At 41.4% G+C, this 27968-nt stretch overlaps 1 protein-coding gene across 1 annotated transcript in view; it reads left to right on the top strand.

Annotated features, from left to right (window-relative positions):
- KPNA6 (karyopherin subunit alpha 6) overlaps positions 1-22705 on the top strand; it is a 1524259-nt gene extending 1501554 nt beyond the window's left edge. The window contains exon 14 of the mRNA XM_044082620.1: positions 20430-22705. Within this exon, the coding sequence (XP_043938555.1) occupies positions 20430-20617 (188 nt within the window). The 3' untranslated portion in view covers positions 20618-22705. The remainder of the gene's footprint in view (positions 1-20429) is intronic.
- Positions 22706-27968: the final 5263 nt, after the last annotated feature.

The raw sequence follows: 27968 nt of genomic DNA, 5'->3' as shown, positions 1-27968 counted from the left end.
AGTTGATGGATGCTCCTCTGGGCAATAAACATTTGTTTAGTGCAGCTGCTGAGTTAGTCCCTCCAGGAAACATAAACCTTTACAAGAGTTGAAACCTTTTTTGTTTGACCTGTTCCAAAATTTCAAAGGAATTACCCTGACGAGCCTACCTTTGTCAGTAGATTATCCCCCCCCCCCCCCAAAGGTAAGAAGGGTGGTAGAAGGGCTCCTCCTGCTAAGGCTACCCAAACTTCAGCTCAGAAGCCTCCTTTTCCTGACAAACCAGGTGCGGTCTGATTATCCTTGCCTTTACTCTTCCCAGTCACGTTCCTCTCTGTCCTTCCTATTTGGTTGCAGATCACTCAAGACTTGACTGGTCCTTTGTTAGAACTCATCGGGGATATTTTATGGTCTGGAAATCCCCCACCCCTTCTTGGGCATTCCTCAGCCACCTCAGGAACAAATACCCTGTTTTCCAGAGGTACTTCAGTGCCTTTTGGCTCAGCAAACTATTCAGGAGGTTTCAACTCCTCAGGGGGAAGAGGTTTTACTCCAGAATGTTTTTGGTTCCTAGGAAAGAAGGCACCTGAGACCCATTCTGGATCTTTCTCAGCTAAGTAACATTTTTGAAGGTTCCTTCCTTTCAGATGCTGTCCCTTCAAACCTTGCTTCCTTCTCTTCTTCTTCAGGCATTCCTTGTCTCTCTGGATCTCAAGGATGCTTACCTACACATCCCAATCCATCCCCTTTTCAGGATATTTTTATGTTTCTCGGCTTCCTGGCATTTTCATTTCACTGCTTTGCCCTTTGTCTTGTCTACTGCTCCAAGGGTCTTCACAAAATGCTTTGCTCTTGTGATTGTATTTTGCAGATTGAGGGGAATACAGGTTTTTCCTTACTTGGACGACCTGCTTATTCAGTCCTGTTATCCTCAGATCTTGCTTCAGCATCTTCACTTTGCAATTTGTCTTCTGAAAAGCCTGGGATTTACTGTAAATTTTCAAAAGTCATTCCTGACACATTCTCATGATCATGTTTTCCTAGGGTGCAGAAAATTCCATTGATGGCTTCCCTGCCTCCTTCCAAGGCTTTTAACACTGATTTGCCTTCTTTCAATCCCTTCCTCTGGCATCAGTTACAGCCAGGGAGTTTCTAAGGGCTCTGAGTTTCTTGCCTTCTGTCATTGCTATGGTTCCTCTAGCCAAGCATGTGAGAAAGCTCCAATGGTGGCTTCAACATGCTCATTCCTTAGAGTTTCTTGTTCCTCCTCTTCCATGTCTCAAGTTGGAACTTCAGTGGCGGTGTCCCTCAACCTGGGGCTTCCTTTTCAACCTGCAGTCTCCCCTCAGGAACTCTTCACATATGCTTCAGACGTGGATGGGGGGAGCCTGCTTTGATCCTCTGGAAGTGCAGGGCCGCCTTTGGTCTCTTTGTCAAAAGGACCATATCCGTGTCAGAGATGAGAGCCCTCCTCCAGGCTCTTCAGGCTTTTTATTTGGTTTTCCTTTCAGGACCCCTCAGGATTCTCACAGACAATACCACATTGATGTGGTATATCAGCAAGCAAGGGGGGAATGAGGTCCTACCTCCTGTGCAGACTAGCTCTTTAGTTCTGGGATCTCGCTTTTCAGTATCAGGCGACCCATCAGGTAGTTTATATTCCCTCAGCTCAAAACATAGTGGCAGATTCTTTGACAGGTCCATAACGCAATTCAACAAGTGGATGCTTCACAGGGATGTGTTTCTGGACATTGTCCACCAGTGGGGTACTCCTCAAGTATATCTCTGCCTCTCTTCTAAACAGACCACTTCCTCTGTCTTGTTCCAGAGTCCCATGTCCTCTGGCTTGGATGGTGGACACCCTTTTTGTTTTTTTAGAAGGGGTGTTTCTTTAGGCCTTCCCTCCCCTTCCTCTCTTTGCGAAGGTCATGTTCAAGAACGAACAGGATGCTCCCAAAATCTTTTGACTCCCTTTTGGCCCAGACAGCTTTGGTTCCCTCCTCTTCTGCACTTAACCAAGGGCAGTTATCATAAGTTACCTTACAGGGTGGATCTACTCACACAAGACAAGGGATTTCATCGCCATCCCCTCATGTCCATTCTTCAGCTGACATTGTGGGTACTAGTTTTTTTTTTTTTTTTTTAACACCTTTATTGAGTTATCACTTGTGACATAGGCACTTTTACATTTATATAAAAGTAAAACTGTATTAAGTTAAAATTAACAAACATGTTGCTTCACATATATCATTATACATAACCTAAGCAACATTACATTATTCAATTCCTGCCCCTTTTTTAAACAAACCTCTTTATTAAACTCTCACGACATAACCAGTCGTATATTTACATAAGTGAAAACAAACCACCGACAGTGCTAGTTGCAAGCATTTTACATCAGAAACCCTACCGACACATTCCCAGTTGCAAACATTATACATCACTTATCTACCCAATCATTTTTGGTCAAACATTGCATAGCTCATGTAAGTCCTGCCTTCTTTTAAACCTCATTCTTCCTCTGTGTTCCCACAATTCCCATTTTTGCCTGTGTAGTTTGCTCCTACATTTTTCCAAAAATCTCAATTCCAGTTTTCTTTACTATATTCACTGCTTCTAGTTTAGCTGGTTTAGATATTGATTACCATTTTCTAGTAATTGCTTTTTTGGCAGCCACCATAATTAGCGACAGCAAGGCCTTACCATGTCTAGGCAATTCCGATTCTGTATCATAGGTCAGGAAAATCAGCTCACTCATCACACCAGTTTGCCCACCCAGTATCTCGGTGCATCCTGCAGGTATTCTTTAAAGTCTGGCAACTCACCACACTCCCAGAAAATGTTCCCAGTTACCTCTTTTTTTCCCTGTCACACCTCCAACATTTGCTACCTACCTGAGGAAGAATTCTCTGGAGTCTGCTTGGGGTATAAAAATATATATGTAAACATTTCCAAGCAAAAATCCTAAATCTTTCAGATTTTGATGCATATTTGGGAGACCTACATATATTCTCCCATTGTTTCTTTGTGGATTGCTTATCCAGTCTCTCTTCCCAATCCTTTTTCACCTCCTCTGATTGATTTTTTTAAATTTATTCTGCAGTATTTTTATACGCTTTACTAATTACTCCTTTTTTGAATGGCAACTTCTGTTCTGGATCCTACTAAAAACTCTGCCAGTGCTGGTTTTTCGTTTAGGAACCCCTATTTCTTTCTCTTTGTCCATACTCTGACACCAGTCCTTGATAGGGAAGGCAATTTCTAACCTGCAGTCCATGTAAATTTGTGGCATCTTTCCATTCTATCATCTTTCTCTTTCTAGTTATTTGGTTCTAATACTGTGGTTTCTTTGCCAGTTTTATCCAGTATATTTCAGTCCCCTCTTGCCTATTGTCTGTATCCCTAATTGCAGTAATCCCTATCGGCAGAATCTCCTTTCTCCATTCCCTTGTTGCCTTAGTTCTTAGAATACTTTCTATTTTATGGATATACTATTCTGTATGATTATTGTTCTCCTTAAAGGCCTGCATCCAAAATCCCAGTCTCTCCTTGTTTCTTGAGCTTGTACCCTGTTTCAGTATCATCCATTTCCACTTTGAATTGTAGTTTTCTGCTTATGCTATATGAGCCTTAATTTTGTAGCTCTGAAATATCCATTCAAAGTGGGTAATCCAAGTCTGCCCTGTTTTACTGGAAGAATTGGTTTATCCCACTTGACTCTTGCCATCTTCCCCTCCCAGGTTAAGTCCTTCATCTCTTTTTTTTTTTAATTGCTATCCACAACTTGGTTGATAAAAATATGCCTGACCTGTGTATAAGATTAAAAGGACTAAAAACATTTTGACTATTGTATCTTCCTATACATATCCATGTAACAAAGACTCAATTTTCTCAGTTTTTGTATTATCTTTTGTTTAGTATCCTCCCACATATCCTTTGCTGCCACACCAGAATTAGTTTTAATCCATACTCTTCATTTTATCATGTCCCCATAAATAAGGATATTACTGAACCAATTTGTGTGTGGTTACATCATGTATCACTATTGCCTTTGTTTTCACTTCATTCATTTTGTATCCTAATAAGATTTGAAACAGACTCAAAATGTTCCACAACACTGTAATATGTCTGGTTTTGTGGGTAATAGGGTTTTGATCCCCTTCAGACACCTTTTTCTGAGGACGTGCTTAGGGTTCTTTTATGCCCAAGGTGATAAGTTGTGTCTTAATCAGTCTATTTATTTGCCCACTTTTTTCCCTTCTCCGCAGTCTGCCAGTGAGAGGGTTCTTCACACCTTGGATTTGCATAGCCAACTGTGATAAAATTAAAGCCATTCGTAAATCTGAGCAGTTTTTTGTGTCTCTTCATCCTAGGTCATTAGGTTTGCCTGTTTCCAAGTAAACCATTTCTTCTTGAATAAGTTTATTTTTGTTGCTCTTTTTTCATGGGAAGAGCCTTCATTCTTCTGTTAAGGCTCATTCTACTAGGCCTGTGTCCTCTTCTTGTGCTTTTTTCAAGGGTTTGGATACTGATTTTATTTTTGAGGCAGCTACCTAGACTGCTGTGTTGTGTATACTTTCACTAGGCACTATAAGTTGGATGCGATTTCTAGGGTTGGAGCTGTTTTTTTGCTAGGGCTATTCTTCATGATTTTCCATGACCCAGATATATTACGAACAGAGGCAGATACGATGGAAAGGTTATTTATGGCCAGAGGTTATAACAGCAAGATGATAAAAGAGACGAGACATAATATTATACCTTATGAAAATAGAGAAGATGAGACAAATAGTTACCGCCAAGTAGAATACAGAGACAAGAAGAGATTGAGAGATGAACAACTTGTAACACATAATAGACAAAACACAAAGATCAATTTGATCTTGAAATATACTAATGACATCAATGAAATTAGGAGGATTATAAATAGACACTGGAATATTCTTACTGTTATAGACGACATTAGGGCAATAGTAGGCGAAAAACCAGGATTTGTTTTTCGGACTTGTGACAATTTGAAAACCATTTTTTCTTCCAAATTACATAAGAATATCCATGTGAATGATGGAAATATTGTTACTCCAGGGACATACCCTTGTAAGAACTGTAGCATGTGTGAATACATCACCACTATACAAGATTATCAACATCCACATGGACATTTCGATTTTTCACCAAAGATAAGAACTAATTGCAATACTAAGAATTTAATATACATGGCTAACTGCGCTCTCTGCCCAGCCTTCTATATTGGCCTCACCAAGAGGAGACTGAGAGAGCGCATTTACAACCATGTTTATGACATCCGCAAACACCATGAACTGAATGCACTGGCCAAACACATAATTATAAATCCTACACACCATTTTAAATTTAGAGTGTTACAAACTCTAAATATTAGCCCCAGGATGGGTGATAACAGTAATGCCCTAGCGAAACTGGAGATGGAGTGGATCTTTAGATCAGGGGCACATAGAGACCCAGGGATTAACAACTATGTTACTGTTAAACCATTTATAGAATAAATTAATATAGGCACATTTTTTACAACAAGTACCCATATCTTGGGCTTATGATGTATAGGCAGAAGGCTTTTAAGAACACACATGTTGAGAACCGGACAACAATGGAAACTATTTGGTTGAACAAGGCTCCAACAATTTCGCTGTATTCAGCTCTTTTTATTTTCATTTTTATTTTTCTTTTTATTAGATATGGATAGTTTGCAAGAATTTGCACTAGAATTGATGGAAGCCTGAAACTATTCTTATGACATTTGGATGACGTTGCCTATTTGTTGGATCTAAAATATTTTTAAGTAGATTGACCACAGGGCATTACAGACATCCTATCCATCTATATTCACATTAATTTCAGGCTAGTACTAGGAATGAGACTTGAAGCATATGTTTAAAGTTATTGACAATATGGCAGACTATTAGATTGAAAGCCATACTGGTTTCTATATAATTTTGTATGATGCTTATATTACTATGTATATATTTCTATATATATATGTTAATTTTAATTAACAATGGAAAAACAAGATGGAGATATGTGTCATTTATATTATGATCTATAGAAACAAGTCTATACAATTTCTGGAAGATGTTTGATATATATAATATGAACGGTCGTATATTTACGACCCTTCATACAAAGGTTTTAATTTTTTATATTTAGGTATATTTGATATACATCTTATTATATTTTATCAATTTTACTTAATAACAGTTTTTATTAACTTAATAACAGTTCCTGTTTAATGTACTCATGCCCAATAAGCTTGAGTTATTCATTACCAATTGATAATTATGTGGCAAGATTCGGAGAACAATGAAATACTTAAGAGAAATACAGGTGTCTCATTTCACTCAACATAACACAAGTCAAAGAGATTAAAAGTCCATGATTAGCATTATTATGATTAATTATTCTTTGTGATTTGATTTCAAGTTCTTTAAGTTTTTTACGATATTTTAAAGCAAAGGATGTACTCATATGTAACAGTGAAATCGTGAGTTTGACAATTGATAGCTTCAGTTATTTGTCCAACTTTCCAGTGGACTTAATAATCCAACATCAATTTTAGATATATTGGTTTAATGCTGAGCTGTTAAAATGTTACCTCCAGTAGATATTATGAAATTCAACAATACACAAATAGGATAGATCCATGTAGCATTGATTTCATATATATTTTCATACAAGATATTACGTCACAATTGTGACTCTACAATGGACACTGGGATATGAAGTCAGTGAGTAATCATAATGTAGACACTTAGGTGCAATTTCAATTTTTGCGATTGTTTCATTCAAGGGCTTAATCATTGATGTGTTTTCATGCATATTGTGAAGGAAATGTCCACGTTCTCCTCACATTACCATTATACCATCTTTATATCAATTTTTTACACACAATATATCTATATGCACTAACAGTGTATATGGTGCATGCTCTTGTTTTGTTTTATATGCAGACTTTGGAGAACGCTTTATTTGACGTATGTTATGTTTTTATGCACCTTATATGCACTAGTAGTGACTCTCGGTTGCATACTTATAATTACTTAAGAACAAGAACAGCAAGATGTGAGCACGGTGTTCAGTCATCTGAGCACACGTTGTTCGGGATGGTTTTTGTTAATGTTTTTTGTCAATGTCTTTTGCTAATGTTTTTGCATATTTGCATCAGATTGGGTTTTATAAGACAATTTTATGTGAAAGAACTGTGTTTATGAATGAATGATAAAATAGAAAGTAGAAATGACATTAAGAGACTGTGGCATGAGCTGAATGCACAGCGTTGAACTGGTAACAAGTTAAAAAAATCTTCTTGCAAATTGATTAATCAATGCTTCAATTGAGTAATTGTTTTATTGTTTAATAATAATTGATAGCACTGATAGATATAAAAGGGACTAAGCTAGATAATTTAATTTGTATCTGAAGAAGCGTGCAAGAAGCACGCGAAAGCGCTCATTCTTGTGTTTATTGTTGGAATAAAGGATATCTGTGAAGAAACCAGTGCTCTCGTGGTGTGTCCTGCTAGTTACCTCTGTAATTAAAAGGACTAAAAACATTTTGACTATTGTATCTTCCTATACATATCCATGTAACAAAGACTCAATTTTCTCAGTTTTTGTATTATCTTTTGTTTAGTATCCTCCCACATATCCTTTGCTGCCACACCAGAATTAGTTTTAATCCATACTCTTCATTTTATCATGTCCCCATAAATAAGGATATTACTGAACCAATTTGTGTGTGGTTACATCATGTATCACTATTGCCTTTGTTTTCACTTCATTCATTTTGTATCCTAATAAGATTTGAAACAGACTCAAAATGTTCCACAACACTGTAATATGTCTGGTTTTGTGGGTAATAGGGTTTTGATCCCCTTCAGACACCTTTTTCTGAGGACGTGCTTAGGGTTCTTTTATGCCCAAGGTGATAAGTTGTGTCTTAATCAGTCTATTTATTTGCCCACTTTTTTCCCTTCTCCGCAGTCTGCCAGTGAGAGGGTTCTTCACACCTTGGATTTGCATAGCCAACTGTGATAAAATTAAAGCCATTAAGTAAATCTGAGCAGTTTTTTGTGTCTCTTCATCCTAGGTCATTAGGTTTGCCTGTTTCCAAGTAAACCATTTCTTCTTGAATAAGTTTATTTTTGTTGCTCTTTTTTCATGGGAAGAGCCTTCATTCTTCTGTTAAGGCTCATTCTACTAGGCCTGTGTCCTCTTCTTGTGCTTTTTTCAAGGGTTTGGATACTGATTTTATTTTTGAGGCAGCTACCTAGACTGCTGTGTTGTGTATACTTTCACTAGGCACTATAAGTTGGATGCGATTTCTAGGGTTGGAGCTGTTTTTTTGCTAGGGCTATTCTTCATGATTTTCTTGAAGGCTGTGCTTGGCTCTTCCTCCTCCCAGTCTTCCTCCTGAGCTTTTGCACTCTCCCTATTGTAAATAATACTGCAACAATGATATGGAAGGACATGGTACAGTTGTGTGAAATCATACGGTAACAGTAGATGTCCTAATTTCAGTATTAACTTCCTCCCCCTGATCCTTTCTCCTAATGGATGTATTTGTTGCCTACTTTTTCCTTACTGTCATTCCTACTGTGGCTTTTTTTAGTTCTGAGGATGGTATGTCTGGATGTCACCTCTATGCCCTACACCGTGTGCAGGAAGCATACGTGTGACATACGGTGTACCTATTACAACCTAAAGGTTTTGTCATACTTTGGCAGGGGATCCCTATTGTAAAGAATACTGCAACAGTGAAGAGAAGGACCTATACTGTTAACGGTACGATTTTACACAACTGTACTCTCTCAAAAAATGAACTGACACTCCCGAAGATTTGTACTTTTGGTTGGGAGCCAGTCATCATCAGTTCAGAGGCCTGCCCTTTGGACACACCTCACCCCCCAGGGTGCTTGCCAAGTGTAGTACAATGATAGCTCACCTGAGCCTGTGGGGATTCAGTGTTTCCGTCTTTAGACAACTGGCTTCTCACAGACCCAACCAGGCATCTCTTAGAATAGTCCAGGAACTATTTGCTCCAGCTTTGTCAGACACTAGGTAGTCTCAACCTCTCTAAATCCAAACTACAGCCAGTACAGAGCCTAGAGTTCATCGGTCCCCAGCTGAACACAGTAAGTCAGATTGCCGCTCTGCCTTTCACATTGTATAAATACAACCAAGTTCCCGGTACAGCAAATTCTTCTTCTGCGTCCCCCAGCCAGACTTGTCTTTCAGGCTCTAGGTTCGATGGCAGCTGCTATAGTTTTAGTTCCTGTGGTACATTTCTATATGCATGTTCTCCATTGGACTGTAGCTGTTCAGTGGTCTATTCTGCAACATCCTCTATCCTTCCCAGTCAGGCTTATTCAGGTATGCAGAAAACATTGATGGTGGGTTCAGTTGGACAACGTTTATTTGGACTGTCCTTTCCTACTGTCTCCTTCAGTGACCACATTGGCTACAGACACCTCCTAATTGGGGTGGGGGGCATTTCTTGAGAAGGATGGTCCAAGGCATGTGGTCCTCCTTAGAAAATAATTCACACAAGTGTCCTGGCGATAAAAGTAGTCCTGTTAGTGTTGCAGGTATTTCAAAATGTTCTCCCTCGGAGGACTATTGTGATCAAACCAATGACATGTCTGTGGTCTGGTACATCAACAAACAAGGGGAAACCCAGTCTTAGCCCCTCTGTCGAGAGGCTATGAGAGAGTATGGTAGTGGGCGATCTCCTCCAACTGCTTTCTAGTAGCAATGCACATTCTGGGGAAATCCAGTGTACTAGTCAAACTCTGCAGGTCCATTTTGTTACCTCACAAGTGGTCTGGCTGGTTTTCCTTCTTTGGGTCCAAACTTGCTGCTTCCTCTTTGCATCTCCCCACAACAAATGCAGCAGGTTTTTTGTTCCAATCCCCCCTCAGGAAAGTCACCAGGAACTGCTCTAGTCCATGTTTGGCCCTCCGGCCTACTGTATGCCTATCCCATTACCTCTGATTCCAAAATTCTTACAGAAAGCGCATTGGTTGAAAAGCTCAGTTATCGTCGTTGTCCCCTTTTGAGGTGCCAAGTAAGGTTCCCCTTTGGTCTCATCTTGGATGTCTACCATGGATGCTGGACCCCGGTCCACACCACCTGTTGCACCCCGTGGGTAGCAAGCAGTTTGCTACAGTTTGAGAGGTTTTTTTTTTTTTTTGGTCAAATCAAAGGAAGGGGGAGGGTTAAGGGCAAGGTGCAAAAACACGGCCTGATTGGGTGGGGGTGGGTTGGGTAGTGAACTTCAGTAAGCCATTCGGGTTCTTACAGTGTTGCAAAGCCCTTTTTGTTTTGTTCTTCAGTTGAAGAGGTGGAGTGCAAGTTTGTGGGACCTAGTTGAACCAGCTACACCTCTGGGTGGAAACATCAAATTTCTCAGAATCCATGTTTCCCATTCTGCACAGCCAGTCACAACCATAGCATCAATCTTTGCTTGGGAAACACTGTCATTGGACATAAAAGTGTAGGATCTTTTGGGAAAAAAAGACAGACCAAACCACATCAGCATAATAGATGTTGGCTCTTAAAAGCACTCTCAGCTGTCTGAATCATCTGTGGTCCTCAGGACCTCTTTAACTGTTAATAGACAACGCCACAGTTGTGTGGTACATAAGCAGGGGTGAACCAGATCATACCTTTGTGTAGACCAGCTATGGTAACATGGGATGTTAAGTGGTCTCTCTCGCCTTCATTCTTGCTGGTTAGGATCGGAGCCAATTCTCTGCTTTGACTCGGCCATTTTCAATAGCTGTTTACTGGCTCGAGGCTACCCCATATCCCATGATGCCTGGCGCTAGCTACCCAGATCTCGTTTGCTGCTTCAGCTACGAGGTTGTCTTACTGGCTCAGGCTCGTATATTTTTATTGTATTTTTTAAATTTACTTAAATTTAACCTTTTTATAGTGTACCTAAATTCTTTTAGTTGTACTAGCTTCCTATAGCTATAACCTTTCAGTAGTATCCTGTTTTTGAAAACTCGTTTTACTTGGAGAATCCCCCCCCCCCTTTTCCCTTTCACGGTAGCTGTTTAAATCAGAGGCTAATTTTCTCTAATTTAAAAAAAAAAAAAAAAAAAAAGTTTTTAGGTAAATTTGCTCTTCTTTTAGAGTAGTTTCTGTCTAGAATACTTCAGTGTGCTTGTTGGGTGTGGTAACTGTATAGTTTTGTATTGTTAATTGGTTATCCCTGCTTGCTTGTTTTCTCTGTGTGTGTGTGCGTGTGTTTGACCTTGGTGTGTGTTGTTAACATGTCCAAGGATACTAAAGTGTCCGGATTCAAGAAGTGTGACTCATGCTGTCAGAAGATCTCGGACAGATGGTCACACTTCTTGTGTCTACTGTCTGGGCACGGTGCACCTGCAGGATTCTTGTTCAGTTTGTCATGCATTCAGCTCAAGAGTCCTGCAGGAGCGCAAAAATAAGTTAATCCTTCGGGGTTTGCTTAAGCCCCAGGATTCACCGACCAAGGCTCAGCCTGTGAAATCCTCCAAGCCACCTAAGTCTTCGGCTTCTAGTTCTGAGTTGTCGTTGGGTGAAGCACTACCATCCACCTCGGGTCCGGCCGGAACCGATGTGCCTCCCTCACAGTCTGCTGCAACACGTACTTCGAAGCCATCTGGGAGTCGAAAGAGATCTAGGTCTCCCTCCTTGGAGTCTATACGCTCAGCTCCACGGTCACCTCTGCTCCAATCAGATCGCCGTCATAGGTCCTCACAGTCCTCTAGGCTTTCAGATCATGATTTGGAGAGAGTGGTCAGTAGATTGTTGAAATCACAGGCCCTAGCTAAAATGTTGTCCAGCCCCCCTCATCAGGTGTCAGCTCCGTCCACTTCTGCAGATATTCCTCCTCCGACTCCTCCCTTGAGCTCGGAGCCGGAGTTCGTTGGGGTTCGAGTCGTGGAACCATCTGCTCAGATACCTTCTCCTTCGGTTCTGTCGTCTGCTCTGATCCCTTCCATGGTACAGTCCTTGGAGGGATCTGGGCACCGGGACTCCCTCGTCGGCTCCGAGGGGGCGAGTGGCATCGGACCCTTGTCCGACCCCGTTCTCCCCCTCGGAGCTTCGGCGCAGGTGAGCTCGGCTCCTACATTGGCTTGGGAGTCGCCCCCCTCGGTGCAGAGACGGTTTCAGATTTCTTCGGAACCTGAATCTTCTCTGCGTCCGGGCATCGACGCCTTCGAGGTCATGAGGAGTGTGCTGGCCCCTGAGTCAGTCCCACGATCAGCCCCATCGGCTCCTCCCCCTATGGTGCCTGTGTCTGCCTCTGCCCCTCCTCCAGACCCCAAGCGTGGGGAACCAGCGCTCCAGGGCACTCCTTTGGGGGTTTCTTCCTCTTCCAAGGCCTCCCCTGATCACTCAGAGGAGCCACCTCGTAAGAGGAATTGCAAGAGGAAGCACGTCGACTCCCCTGAATCTGTCACATTAGATACCGACTTCGAGGATTCGGAAGGGTCCCAGAGAGCCCCCTCTGAAGATGTCTCCTTTTCAGACATCCTTGAAATGCTTAAGCACAGGAGGGAACTGGAATACCCTAGCCCCTTCCGAGAATGAGTCAGTATTCCTGGACACGTTTGGTTCCCGACCTTCCACCTCCTGGGTGTCTCCGCCTTTCGACCCACTTATGTCTGTGGTGGCTCGGAAGGCATGGTCAGCTCCAAACACAGTAGAACCAACCCCCAGGAGACCTGCTAAAATTATAACTGCACCTCAGGACAAACAGTTTTTAACGAAGGGCGTACCTGTTGATGCCATGGTGGTAGCAGTTGCCACAAAGGAGGAGTTGGCAGAAACTTCATCTGTCCATCCCCCTAACAAGGAGTCTAGGACTATGGACAGATATGGGAAGCGAATGTTTTTTTCAGCGACCTTCTCTATGAGGTCTCTGAATTATTTGTGCCATTTCACCCGCCTTCAGAGGGATCTCCTTAAAGAGCTTGGAGATACCCTCCAAGATCCATCAGCTGAGGGGACTCAAGCTAGGGTAGCCTCCCAGCTGGCGACTCTGAATTCAGTTAACTCCTCCATGAGGCTCATTTCTTATGCAGCCGATGGTGCGAGTAGAGCCGCAGGCATAGGCGTTGCCCTTAGGAGGTGCACATGGATGCGGCTATGTAATTTTGCGGAACCCTTCAGAGCGTCTTTCACCAATACCCCCTTTGATGGTTCCGCTCTTTTTGGATCACAGGTGAAGGACACCCTAACCAGGTGTGAACAGGAAGGCAAGACTCTCTCTGCCATGGGAGTCCGTTTTTCCACTCCTTCCAGACCATACCCCAAGGGTCAGAAGAGTGGAAAGATGTGGTTCTGGAAATCCCAGGGAGCCTTGCCTGACGCACGTGATGAGTTCCCCTCCAGGGGCAGAGGTGGGAACAATAACAGACGCCGCCCTTGTGGCAGAGGGGGTCCGCAGAACCAGGGCAGCAGAGAATCCTTCTCTGAGAAGCCCTTTCAGCATCCCTGAAGGGTTGCCCGGCTGCCCACCTCTGGAGGAAGTCGGGGGAAGGCTCTCGCTGTACCCCAAAGCCTGGCAAGATCTAACACAAGACAAGTGGGTACAGTCGATCATATCCGGAGGTTACAGAATTCCCTTTGCTCAACCCCTGTTACCGTCAGACAAGTCCCTTCCAGATGTTCCACCCAATCTAAGGGACCAAGCAGCCAAAGAAATTTCAAAGCTGCTACACAAAAGGGTCATCCAGGAAGGTCCCAGTAGACCAGCTCAGATTTGGAACTTACTCAAGGTTCTTTTTGGTACTAAAAAAGATAGGGGACTGTAGAGACCCATTCTGGATCTCAGCAGATTAAACAGGTCTGTACAAAGAACAAAGTTTCGTATGGTCACGCTACAGTCCATTCTACCCTTCCTGGGTCAGGACAATTGGATGTGCTCTATAGATCTTCAGGATGCGCACTACCACATCAAAATGGACAGGCACTCCAGAAGATTCCTTCATTTCCGGCTGGGAGCCAGTCATTATCAGTTCAGAGTTCTGCCCATTGGTCTCACCACAGCCCTCAGGGTGTTCACCAAATGCATGGCAGTGGTTACGGCTCACCTGAGACGTCAGGGATTCCAGGTGTTTCCATATCTAGACTACTGGCTCCTCACTGCTACCACCAGGCATCACCTCCTGCAAGCCAGAGACTACACTATCAAAATTTGCTCCAGGCTAGGTATCACAATAAATTTCGAAAAGTCTGCATTGTCACCCTGTCAACATATCACTTTTATAGGCGCAAATTTAAATATAAGGAACATGTTTGCGAGCCTTCCACCACACAGGGTATCACTAATTCGCTAGCAAGTGCAGATTTTATTAACATGCAAAAGGATTCGAGTCAGGTTAGTCCTCTGAACACTAGGTTCCATGGCATCAGCAATTCTTCTTGTTCCCCTAGCCCGCTTTCATATGAGAATCCTCCAGTAGCTCCTATTCACACAGTGGTCCTCCCAACAGCTTCCCATGTCTCTCAAGGTTATGATCACAGAAGCATGCAAGAAGCACCCCGCTTGGTGGATGGTCTCCCCATCAGTGTCCCAGGGCAGACCATTTGTGTTACCCCCTCCAGTCGCCACAGTGACCACGGATGCCTCCCTGATAGGGTGGGGGGGAGCATTATCAGGGCAGGACAGTCCAAGGCACCTGGCAGCCTCACGAGTACCATCTACATATAAATGTCTTGGAGATGAGAGCCGTGCTTTTAGTGTTGCAAGCCCTTCAGGACTCTCTCTCCTTCCTGGGACCATTGCAGTTCAAACGGACAATATGTCAGTGGTGTGGTACATCAACAAGCAGGGCAGAACCAGGTCCTATCCTCTATGTTGAGAAGCACTCAGACTCTGGCAATGGGCGATCTCTTCCCAACGTTTTCTGATTGCAACGCACATCCCTGGGAGGTCCAACGTCATCGCAGACAGGCTCAGCAGAGCAATTCTCATGCTTCACGAGTGGTCTCTAAATCAGGTAATTGCGGAACAAGTCTTTCGCAAATGGGGGCAGCCTTGCTGCGACCTTTTCGCCACACCCTTCAACAGCAAGTGCAGCAATTTCTTCTCCCTTCTTCCACTTCCCGTCCACTCCCCCAGAGACGTTCTAGTCCACGATTGGCCTCAGGGACTTCTCTACGCTTTCCCTCCGTTTCCCCTAATACCCAAACTGATACAGAGAGCAACTGCGTTGGGTTGCAGAATGATCCTCATTGCCCCTTACTGGCCTCGACAGATATGTTTCCCATTCCTGCCATCATTACCTTCTCGAACAGCCTTGGATTCTGGATCTTATTCCAGATCTACTGATTCATCAATTGGGCAGCCTACATCGATCCCTTCAAACACTCCAGCTCACAGCTTGGTTGCTCCACTTCCAATTTTAGCCAGGCTTCCTAATATTTCCTCCTCTGTGCGTGAAATTATGTCATCACACAAGTCCACAACTAGGAAAACTTATGCTAGCAAGTGGAAAAGTTTTTCTTGCTGAGCAGCGGCTAAGAATATAGACCCCTTTTCAGCCCCTGTCCACGAGATTTTGGAATTTTTAGCGGAACTCTTTCATTCTGGTTCCGCTTCTGCTACAATCAGGGTTCAGTTAGCTGCCATTTTGAATTTTCACATTGGGTTGTCTTCTAACAACATTATGTCTCATAAGCTGTGTAAAGCCTTCCTCAAAGGAACCACTCTGCTTAGGCCCCCAATGAGAGATCCCCCACCTCCGTGGGATCTAAATTTGGTACTAGCTTCCCTAATCTTGCCACCCTTTGAACCTGCAGCATCGTGCTCCATTAAGTTTTTATCCTGGAAGACACTCTGGTAGCCATTACTTCTGCCAGACATGTTTCGGAGCTTCAGGCTCTATGTATTCGTCCTCCGTACCTAGTTTTTCTTAGACAGGGTCGCTCTAAGGACCCATCCTTCCTTCCTTCCTAAGGTCTGTTCGCAAAATAATTTAAATCAGTCCATAGACCTTCCTGTGTTTTTTCCTAATCATGCCAACAAGGCAGAATATAAATTGCACCAGTTGGATGTTCACAGACAACTGCATTTTTATTTGCATAGGACAAAAGACATCAGGAAGTCGGACCAACTTTTCCTTTCCTATGCTGAGGGCAGACAAGGCCTTCCAGTCTCAAAAGTAACCTTGTCTAGGTGGTTGTCTCACATTATTACATTCATTTACCAGTTGAGAAACAAAGAGTTATCTATCAAACCAAAAGGCCACTCTACTAGAGCCTTAGCCACTTCGGTGGCCTTCCAATCTAGGTTGCCCATGGAATCTATCTGTGCAGCTGCTACGTTGGCTAACCCACATACCTTCATCTCTCATTGTAAACTAGATATCGCCTCCAGAAATAGAGCTGATTTTGGTTCCACTGTTCTGAATAGTTTGTTCCAATGAGCCACCCAGGATAGTAGGTGCTAGGGACGCTGTCCCAACCAGCAAGAATGAAGGCGAGATAGACAACTTAACATAAAGAAGTTATGTACCTACCATAACGTTCCATGTTAGTTGTCTTCTTCTCGCTTTCTTTCTTGCGTCCCACCCTCCATCCCCCTATCCTAGTGGAACGAAAGGAGCTCCCTTTTTCAGATTTCATTGGCTGAACCTTCTCTGGGTGTCCTTTTTCTGCTTAGATAGCTTCACAGCTAGGCCCAAGGGGCTACTAGGGCAGAATTCTTCCTTAATTATGTCTGGAATAGCTTTATCAAACGAGATCTGGGTAGCTAGTGCCAGGCCTCATGGGATATGGGGTAGCCTCGAGCCAGTAAACAACTCTCGAGCTATTGAAGATGGCCGAGTCGGAGCCAAGGATCTGTTCCGATCCCAATCAGCAAGAAAGAAGGCGAGAAGAAGACAACTAACATTGAACGTTATGGTAGGTACATAACTTCTTTATAGTCTTGTAGCACAGTCTCACTCTGCACGCATCTTATGTTCTGTCAGTGCAAGGTTGTGTGGCAGGTGAGCTGAACAGGACCTAGGAATGACCCTCGTGAATGGAAACTGAATTATCTGTGAGAGACACCAAGTACATCTTCCTCGTTTCCTCCAAGAAATTAAGTGGCAAAATTCTGTTCCAGGAAATCCTGGAACTGATCCCTTTTCCTTTCATTTCCTTGGAAAGAAATATTCATCTACACTTTTTACCCTTTCTTCTGATTCCAGGGTACTTGTGAAAATTCTGACTCCCAAAGACCATTGTGGTGACTCCCTTCTGGTCCAGACAACAGTAATTCTCCCTTTTGGAAATGGCCAGGGGCAATTACCACAAGCTTCATCACAGAATGGATTTACTCATATGATCTAGGCCAACCTCAAGTACAGTTGCCTGCCTGGATGGGTAGGGCTTTAATACCTTTTAGGCTCCTTATTTCTGAGGGTGTGCAACAGACATTAATAGAGGCAAGAAAGCCTGCTACTGGAAGGTTTTATATTGGCAAATGTTAAAGGTTTTCCAGTTGGTGCTCAGGCCAAGTTTCTCTCTGATTTTTACTGTATTTGAGTTATCCTATGTCCTGTCTCTCTCTCCAGTCAAGTTTCTGTTGTCGGCCATTTCAACATATCTGCTAGCTGATCCCTTTGTTGATGCAGTCTCATGTAAAAATGTTTTTGAAAGGGGTTTTGCATAAGAAGCCTGAAAAAATGGCTCCTTTTAAAATAGAGTAAAAATACTCTTCACTTTTTCTCCTCCTCTCCTCTCATGCTTTATAACAAATACCCCACCTTGAGAGTCATTGACTATCAACTACTAACCCCTTCTTACCTGCATTATTGTCCTTCCTAGTCTCTATTTTTCTTTCTTTTACTTAGTGGTTTTTATTTTTTTTTCTCAAATGAATGTTGATGGTTAATTACTACATTTAACTGTTGCCTGATTGTATTTGTAACCCCTCTATTGAATGAAGACATGTTTATCTCCAAAATCTACTCTCTGTACAGTATTCACAAAATGTACTTTCTTTACATGTCATGCTGTATAATTTAATCTAGTCATTTTTTTTCTAAGTTTTTAATGCCTTAATGTATTTGTGCGTGGAGCTTTTCTCCCCGGGCCTCTGCTGAAAATGGATATGTATCCAGCTAGACTAGCCCGGTCAACAAATATAAAATAAATAAATTTGTTAGAGAAGCTAGCAGTTGCGTCATTTGAACCATGTTCTCTAGCTGATTTGAAATTTCTTTACTTGCAAAGCAGCCTTACTCATTGGTCTGTCCTCTGCGAGAGGCGTATCTGAGTGTGAGCTCTCATGAACAGCCTTACTCACTGGTGTGTCCTCTGCGAGAGGCTCTTATGATGGGTCAACCTGTATCTTATTGTCCACAAAAATAGGATTTCTTTAAGATTTAATCTTGTGCCTAAAGAGGTATTCAGGTTTATGGTATATGTCAGTCAGTCTGCCTCCCTGTCTTTTCCAGAATCTAAAAATGAGGGAGAAAGGATACTTCATACCTTGGATGTCCACAGACCACTGAGGGTACTATCTTGTTTGAAAATCTTTCAGAACTATTTCCAAATGGTAGTCTCAGGCTATTACCTTTTATTCCCACCATATCAGAACTATTCCAGACAGTACTCTCCTAGGCCCTTGGCTTCATGTATTACTTTTTGAAAAGGTTGGCTTCTAGAATTACTCCAGAAACAGAAACTTTGCCCTCTGTTCATACTTTTACAAAGCATTATAAACTAGATTCCTTCTCCAGGTGTAGGACAGGCTTTGTTAGGACCATTCTCCAGGGGCTCCTGGACCCTCTTCCTCCTCCCCTTTCTTCTGAGATCTTGCAATCTACCCAAACTGCTTAGGCTACTGCAACAGTGATCGATGTGATGACCATAATATAGTTGTGTAAGTAAACTTACCAAAACAGTAGATGTTCAGATTGTCACTGCTGCAGTAGTTGCTCCCTCTCTCCATCCCCCTATTTTTGTATACATTTTCGCCAGAGTGTGGATGTATGATTTTTCTTTTCCTCCCCGTCTTTGTTGGCATGAAAGCTCTGAAGTGTTTGATGCCTAAACCTGACTTTGTCACCCAAGCTCGAGTTGACTAATGAATTTGGGCGTGTGAAAGATTCCCTAACCCTTTGGAAGGTGGCGCTGATGTACCCTTAGCAGGATTGAACCCATATAACTTGGGTTTGCAGCAGTGATAGTTTTAACATCTACAGCTATGGTAAGTTTCTGCTTTCCAAGTTCCACAACTAGGAAAAATAGTTAATTGTTGAGGCAAACTTTGTGCAAGACCATTAAAGGGGACGGGGGATGGGTCACCATCATACTCTTGTTACTTAAGAGAAATTGCTTCACTTCAAAGTAAAAGCACTCCAAGGTAACATACCCTCAAATTTGGTGTATATTCTCAAATTCTCACTTTCTCTTATAAGGATTACAGTTATTTTTCTCCTGAACTTCAACATTATGATGTTTCCGCTTCTGTGCCTTATGCATCTCTAGTCATCTTGACTATGAATATTCGCTTTGCAAGGTGTTACTCTCTCACTTCAGTAAGTCTAGCTTCATCAAACATCCAGTGCAAGTCACAACTCCAGTACATGTAATGGCCCCAAGTCTCACACTGTGGATCACAAGCATAAACTTAGGAAAACAATATCACCATAACATCCATTTACCTAAGAATGTACGATTTCTTAGTATATTTTCCATGTCTGACTGACTTTTTGGAGTAAGTCCTTACCATGGTGGTGGGTAGCAACATTTGAACCATCCAGATCTGTCGTTAGACTTCTGCAGGCGTACTGGGTGTGGTAAATGAAAGTTGTATATGGTCAAGGATTTCATCAAGTATGTTTATATAAGGTGATTAACAGTGCAGTCGTCAGGAGCAACTGTTAGCCAGAGCCCTCAGAAAATTGATCTGCTTGTAGCATATTTTTCTGGGGTGTTTTTCTGGGTTATTCCATCACATATGCTCTTTGAAAGCTCATTTGACCTGGCCTGGGAGTAAACCATTGAAGGATTGGTGTGCCATGTAGTCTAGGATATCCCCTTTACAAAGATCTGATTGGGGGGTTCCTCTGAGAGCACACACAGTGTATACACTCTCCCTACCTGGTGCCGCTTCTGCAGGCCTCCAGTCAAAGAACACTAGGGAGATAATGGATCGCCTTTTTCCAAGTGTGTTAATGTCACACGTGTGCATACTTATAATTCCCTTGTGAAGCTTTCTTGTTAAATGTCCTTAGCCTCATTTTTGCTTGTGTGTTTGTGGAAAATACCTTAACTAGCATTTAGAAGTTCTCTAACAATTTATTGTTAATATGTTTTGAAAGAATGGTTCATTAAGTCATTTGTTCTGTCTTCAGCAAAAGGTTACCTACTTTGTAATGTTTTTAAACACTACTGATGTCTGCCATTGTGTTAATTTCTTTGAAGGTCTGGATAAAATAGAGTTCTTACAAAGCCACGAGAATCAAGACATCTACCAGAAAGCCTTTGATCTGATCGAGCATTACTTTGGAGCAGAAGAGGAAGATGCCAGCATTGTACCCCAGGTGGATGAGAATCAGCAGCAATTCATTTTCCAGCAAGCAGAAGCACCAATGGAGGGTTTCCAACTATAATGCCCACCAGAACATGAACATTGAAGTGATGGCAGCGGCCAGAGCCATAACACAAACACACAAATCCCCAGCTCACATGAACATACACATGCACACACACAAAATCTGAAGATCCTGCTCGAAAGAGTTTCCCCTAAAGACATTTTACATTTGTCTTGTTTTTGGGTACTTGATCCGTAAAGGGGAAAATTAATTTTTAAGTTGTGTATAATTCTGTTTTAGATGGAGGGAGGAGTATGGGGTAAACGTTGCACTTTTTACGTTCTCTGGTATCGTTTTGGAATTAAGTTTGTGTAACTTTACCTCGGTGCCTAAACAGAAACACTTCCTTATTTAATGAAGGAAGTATTTTGCTGTTGCTGACTGGTATTGTGAAGCTTCGCATACATTTTTTCCTTGTTTTGCACAGAAGTGCATAGAAAAAAAACTGCGATGCAGTCCATAAGAACAAAAATACCTCTGTTAAAACATTTCATTGTGTACTGTTTTGCCCATTTGAGTTATACAATACAGACTTGTCTTTAAAAATACCTTTCCCATTTTTCGGGAAAAGATTTGAGGTGGTTTATAAACTCATGGCAAAAAAAAAAAAATTCTGCAGGACACAATGTTCGTAGTAAAACCTAGTACTTTAAAATTAAGAAAAACTAAGATGTCCGGTGGCTCGGCTGCAGATCAGTTCAGTCACATCAGAGCCAAATATTGGCGGCAGAGGTGATGCCGTTTAGCTTCAGAATTTAAACCGTTTGGAATTGGCACAATTGTGCAAGGTGGCTTTTCATGTTTCTTGCTACTGATGTAACTTAAGAAGCTGTTGAAATGATGAAAATGGTCTGCAGGTTTACTTAAGTTTAATTTAAAAATGTGTGTTCCTTTTTTCAGCATCATATGTAGGGGAAGAGAGAAGGTATAATGCCCTCCTGGAATGGGTGAGGGTGGTACAGCATAGCTACCAGATGCTGGCAGCGTAATATTGTTTGCTGTGTTTCTAACAATAATACCTGGAGGGCTTTGGCCAAGTTTTTATTTGGTTTAGCTCTGCCAACAGTGGAACCTGTACATTTATTTAAATGAGAACAATAAAGCTATGTAGTTTTCTACATATACCATCTTAATCTGGCTTTGATGAAAGATGGAATGTATAATTTAAATTTTTCAGTTATTTGTTAATGTAAATAAAATGCTGTGGCAGAGAAACCATGGAACTTGAGTCACTGCTCTGGTTTTCTCTTCATATGTTTTTTTTTCTTTCTGGTCTTCTAATTGTGTGTTATGATTCCTAAGCTTACCTCCCTTGCCAAAACAAACTGGGCTTTTACATACTGAGCTTAAGTACAGCTCTGTAAATGAAAGGCAGCCCAATGATAATAAGCACTTTAATCTTTTAAGCACTTGAAGAGGGAAGAGTTGGTAATACCTGTTGCCCCTTTGTCCCTGTTCTAGTCACTTTGATTTGGCCACTACAGTAAAAATGGCTGAAGGACTGAGCAGGTCTGCACCTGCATGTGGTAAATTTAGTTTTGTTGAGCGTTTTATTTGTGTTTGCTAGCTATAAGTGCCAGATATGACTTGGAAATAACAGGTTAGAAAGTAAATCTCATTACATGGGAGATGGCCACTAGATGACATTTTTCCAGCTGTGCTGTTTTGTCTGGGCTCTCACGATGTGATGTGCAGAACTTTGAGGGGAAAAAAGATTTGCCATTTGTTTTTACCTTATTGAGTGCAAAATATTGCTGGTGTATGATCTAATGACTTGAGACCTTCATGCCTTGTGTTTATTTTCAAATAAACCACTTGTGCATGCACGTGTTGTTACTTACAAGATTTTATTGCATGCAGTTCTGGACACAGAACTTGCTTTGTCCTGTAAGGCAGACAAACATTGCCCAGCAGTGGTTTTTGTGATATAAAATCAGAAACGATTATGGAACTTTGTGCACTTAAGTTATTTAGTGGTGACGTTAACACACTGCATAGTGGTGTTTTTCCTTTGCTTTTTCATTATTTTTCGTAATGTTTACATCGTGAAGACTTTTTTTTGCTATGATATTTCTTCATAATCAGTAAATTGAAATGACTGAAGTACAACAGGAGTTGTCAGACCGTTTCCCTGGGTTTGGGAGATTCACAGAACCAGCATTTTCAACCTTGAACGACTGTATCAGTCTTGGCTCAGGACAGTTTGTAGTCCATTAACACAGGCTTGTTAGTTTACCTGCTTTTAGACTGGTCAGTTGTAATGCAGTAGTGCGTGTTTTCAGGTTATTTTGCATGAAAATATCACCTTTATTACCAAAGTCTTGCAGTTTGTATTGTACTCTTACCTCTGAAATGGCATGCTTCTCTGCTCGCTCTGTAGAAGTCATTGTCCATATGTAATATGGTGCAGGTTGTTGGTTGAGCTACCCACTGATCTTTGTTACAGTCCTTTAGCAGTAATATATTTGGTCATACAACATATGGCCAATTTTTTTTTCATGGTAATGTAATCTGCCAAAGTTTACAAGTTGGGAAAATATATTAGTAAATGGGAAAAAGAGTTTTCATGCATTTGTTTTCTAATCTGCACACCAGTGTTCATTGGTGAACAGCTGGGGCTGTCACCTAGGTAACCAGTTGTTTCAAGTCACTTTCCAAAAGCGTGACTATATTTTAAGTTGTGGTATACAGAAGTATTTTTTTTAGCATATTCTCTCTTGGAAAGTAGCCTGAAAAAATGAGAGTATCAGGTTACTTAAGCACCCAGGTACAGTGCTCAGTTCTTCGGACCTGTATTTGTAATAGATGCAACCCTACCAGAATGTGATTCTACAGAAGTTTAAGAACCCTGAAAGCAAGGAACAGTGTTGTCAGCAGCTATAAAAGCATTGCGGGGGGGGGTTGCAGATTTTACTAATAATCCATTGCTGTTTGCCCCCCCCCCCCAGAATAATAATTCAGTTCTGCTTTTGTGTACTTGTGCACAGCAAGCATCCGTCCTTCCTTTATCATTTCCTACATAGTAGTTGGTGTCACTGAAGTTGCACTTTTATGCAGGTGGCATTCATCTCACAGTAGTCTTATATGACAGGAGCTGTCTGCCAAATAGTTATCACTGGCAATAGGTGCAATATGGCTGCCAAGCTGCGTTTAACCTTGTGCTGGAATCCGAACTTACCAGGAACAAAAACTTACTGACATTCACTGCCTGTTTTACACATTGATGGGCTGATAACTTGAGTTACCCCTGTGTTCTTTAGGGATTTGTTTCATGTCTCAATAAAACAAACTACTGTTAATAAATGGAAACCAGTTAAAGTGCTTATCTTTATTGGTTAATTGTTAGAAAAGTGGAAAGACATTACTCATTTTGCCACTGTACAGTTAATGGATGGCTGTTCTGTAGTTTGGCAAGGGACTTAAGAAAGGAGGGGTAAAAAAGTCTGCACTCACTCCCACAGAAAATACATGTACACACACCATATCAGTAAGAATACATTCAGACATCACAGCATGTTTAGCAGATCAGAGGAAATTGTTTCTGAGTTAAGAAATGTAGTGGCCTTTTTAAAGAATGAACAATTTAAACTGCTTTAGCATTCTTTAACGTTGTATCTTGTAGCTAAAATCGGTTACTCATTTCCCTTTCATTTACGTTTGGTTAAGTGCTCCAGGTTTTCAGTTTCTGCAACATCCCTGAAACTTCTCTGTACTTGTGCAGCATTTTCAGCAGGTGTGTTATACTGTCTCTTGTGCAACTGCTTGTGTTTTCTCTGCATTTTGATTAGAGTTGTTGCATATTTGAAGAGACAATCCCTGAAGGTAGTTCGGGTCAGCTCTCTAGCTATGATCATGTAGCCAGTGTCTTGTCTTTGCATTACCAGATGTCTCTACCATTTTTGTTAGGAGTACATTATAAGCACTTCAGTGACTCATCTTTGTCTAGGTTGACAGTACAGGTGTATAAAATTATAACTGAACCCAACTGTTGAGGTCCCTTTAATGTTATGGGTTAGTTAGTGTACAAGTTTGTAAATTTTGTTTGGACAGATTGTAAGAGTGCATTTACAAAGTAGTAGAGATCTTGGAAGTGAAGTCTGGAACAACAAAACTTTTTAAAATTATTTGAATTCCATTTGGAGTTTGGAGTTTAGAAATACTGTCCATAGAAAATTTTGCGAAAAGCTGCAGAAGTTTAGCATTACAGAAAGATTTCTAAAGTTTGCAAGTAGTCAGCAGACTTACATGCCCAAAGAGTGTTGGGTACTTTCTTCTTTCTGTGTTCTTGATTGGAGAGCTGATGTGCCATGGTTTAGTAGCATTATGGGGTCCTGAAAACTGGTAAATAAGTGTGGGCTTAAGTATGTACTACACTGGAATACATGGCACTTGTATTCTGTATCATTGACATGATTTATGGGTAACCAGCCAGAAATGGTAGGGATATGTCTGGAGAGCACTTTTCACCCGGGGTGGTTTGAGGTCTCCTTTTGCAAGAAGCTGGATGTAGGGTTATATATACTTGAGCTTGCTTGAAGGAAGGTTTGGCAGGGTGTCTGCACTGGTGTGTGCTAGAACACACAAGTGAAGTCATGCATCCCTGTATTTACATTTGTAATATGTGAAGCATCCTAAGAAATGAGAAGTCTGTCTGTCTTAATGGGAAAAAAAAGGGGAGAGGGGGTAAGGAAAGTGGGTCCTGTAGATCAGGGTCAGAAAATACTTAGAAAAAACAGTTACGCCTTGTGTGACGTATCATGTCTTGCCATTTGACTGCTTTATTGCACTTTGCCAGTTCTGTTTCCCATGTAACTTGGCTGTGAATCTTAACATTTGTCTGCTGTCTTTGCACCCTTTCTTTGTTTGGACAGAGATCCCTTATGTGTAGAGCAGGTGTGTTTTGCCTTTGTCACTGCAGAAAACTACTGTGTAGTACATTTGGTTTAAAAAAGATTAGGGTCCGGCAAAAAAAAAAAAAAACTTGTCTAGTAATGTTGCAGTAGTGTTTTTTTACATTAGAGATTGTGTTTCCGGCATGTTTAGAATTTGAGAATGCTAAATCTCAAAGTTGGTTCTTTCACCTCCCAGGTATTAGTTTTTGAGTGGGTTGTAATTCTGGAAACCTTTTCCTCTGTCTGCTACAGTGACTGTGTAGAATAGACGACAGACTGGTGTGACTGAAGTGTGGTATGAGAAGAATTGTGTTCTGGTATGTTTGATTTTTAACAGTTAAATGCACACCTCTCAGATTAAGGAATGTGTGGCATTGTGTGACATAGTCTTGCTTGGCTGGTGTGTAGTCTTGCTTGGCAGGTTAGAAGTAAAATGGCACAAACAGATGTCAGTAACTGCTTCTGCGATGACTTTGGCAGACTAAAAAGACTTAAAACCATCAGACTTTGTAAGCATCAAGTACTGGAATCTCTTGGCATGTGAATCTATTCGTTCTTAGAGAACTGTTGAGCACAAAGTTTGGTTGTGTCAAGATGTTAAGATTTTATACTCTAAAGATGTTCGCATCAGTAATAATTCTCATATAGCTGTCATAATTTTATTGCTATTTAGAATAGCAGATGCAGTTTCAACAAGATGTTTTGTTTAGCATTTCGTCAGTTTCTTGTATCAAGAGACTAAATGCGATGTACACGTAGGTTTTATACATAACAGTATGCATCACATTCATTACAGTGTTAAGCATATTGCCAAGTTATTATTTCATAAGAGGTTATTCAAAAGGCAGGCTTTCCTTGTGTACATCTGTGCTAGTGATAGCTCTGTGATTGTTTTCCCGAAATGTTTTAACATCATTTGTCAAGTGCTGACATTAATGGAACAAGGATAATCAGGACTGTGTAGATAGACTTTTACTAGTTCGGATTCAGTCTGCTGGGGATTTTTTTTCCCCCTCTGTGCTTTCTTTCACAGTGTAAAGAAATGAATGCCCCAACTACCTTTTCATTTCTTTTCAACAGTAGGTCTTGTTTCCTGTAGAAAACCTACATTTTCATATTTGCTTTATTGCATTGTACTTTTTTGTAGAAGACTTCTAGTCATCCACTTTGACAGTGGTCTGTGGTTGCCTGACTGTTGCATTTCAACATTTTCTTTGCATTAAGCTGTGAAGGAATTTTTTGCCCATAAAGCAGCAGGTAGCCACAGTGGATCAGTGCTTCCTCGTGCTCAGTGTGCATTTTCTGGTTCTGATCAGATGCTGGTGAGAAATCTTCCAAATGCTGTTCAGCGTAATTGAAAAAAAATGATAAATCATTCATGCTGGCAATTACTTCATGTCATTTAGGGTTGTATTCTTCCCAACTTTCAGACTGGTTATTGGTGGTTTCTTAATGCTGGTGTTCTCACACCATTGTGGAAGATGGTTGGTCATGGACCTCTAAGACACCACTCGTAAATATGCTTGTTTTCTTTTGTTGATCAAACCTCAAGGCTTTGCTTTTTTTTTTTTTTTTAATTTGCTATAGTGAGTAGACCCTCCCCTGCCTCTTGCTTATTGACAAGGCCATGCATGTAGAATTATAGGATTTCCTTTATGTCCAAGTCAGTACTACAGACTGTCAGCTATGACCTCAAGAAGGCAACAATACCTTATCAGGAGGAACTGAGTAGATGTGATGTAATGACTGTGGTGGTAACTGTCTTGTAGTCCTACACATCTCTTGTTTTTAGAGCTGCACATATGTTGCTCAGATTCCAAGTATATGCATAGGCTTCCTCTCCTAATAAGGAATACAGGAAAAGTTACCCATGGTGAAATAAGGTTTTACACGTGACAAAGTGGAGATAAGAAATGAAGTATGTAGCTTGCTTTCTTAAGTTTGACCCTTGTTAAAACCCAGTCAGATGCTTTATGGTTCCAGGTAGGACACCACCTAAGGTAGACTTTTTTTGATTTCAGTTTTTCTCTGTCTATAGCAGACAAATGCAGGTGTGCTAATGGTTAGCTTTTGGAGGTTCCCATGTTTGGTATGCCTGTTTGAGCATTTTTAATACCCTGGTTTAGGGTTTGGCAGTAATTGTTGAACATCGCATTTTTCAGTACTGCATTTCTTTTTGAATACATTTTAAAGCCATAATTGCAGGCATGAGGAAAATGCTGCTTTCTAGCATCAGCGCAGGTAAAAGCAAAAATAATGTAATAGTGCGCAACTGCTAGGAGGAGGAAAAATGCAAAACGCAGCTTCACCAAAAAAAGCTTCTGCATGTAATAGTTTGTAAGGAACTGCTGCATGCTGTCATGACCACATCTTGTAGGGGTCAACTCCTCTTTGGTGAAACATTGCTGGAATTAGTTGCTTCTCATAGGCAGGTAGGTACTAGGCTAGCTGCCCTTGAGGACCACCATTTTAAGCCT

Source organism: Protopterus annectens, chromosome 1.part1 (genome assembly GCF_019279795.1).
Source record: "Protopterus annectens isolate FY-2018-M chromosome 1.part1, PAN1.0, whole genome shotgun sequence".
NCBI classification, from domain to species: Eukaryota; Metazoa; Chordata; order Ceratodontiformes; family Protopteridae; genus Protopterus; species Protopterus annectens.
Note: the sequence above shows the minus strand (reverse complement) of the source record. Positions and strands in the feature narration are given on the sequence as shown.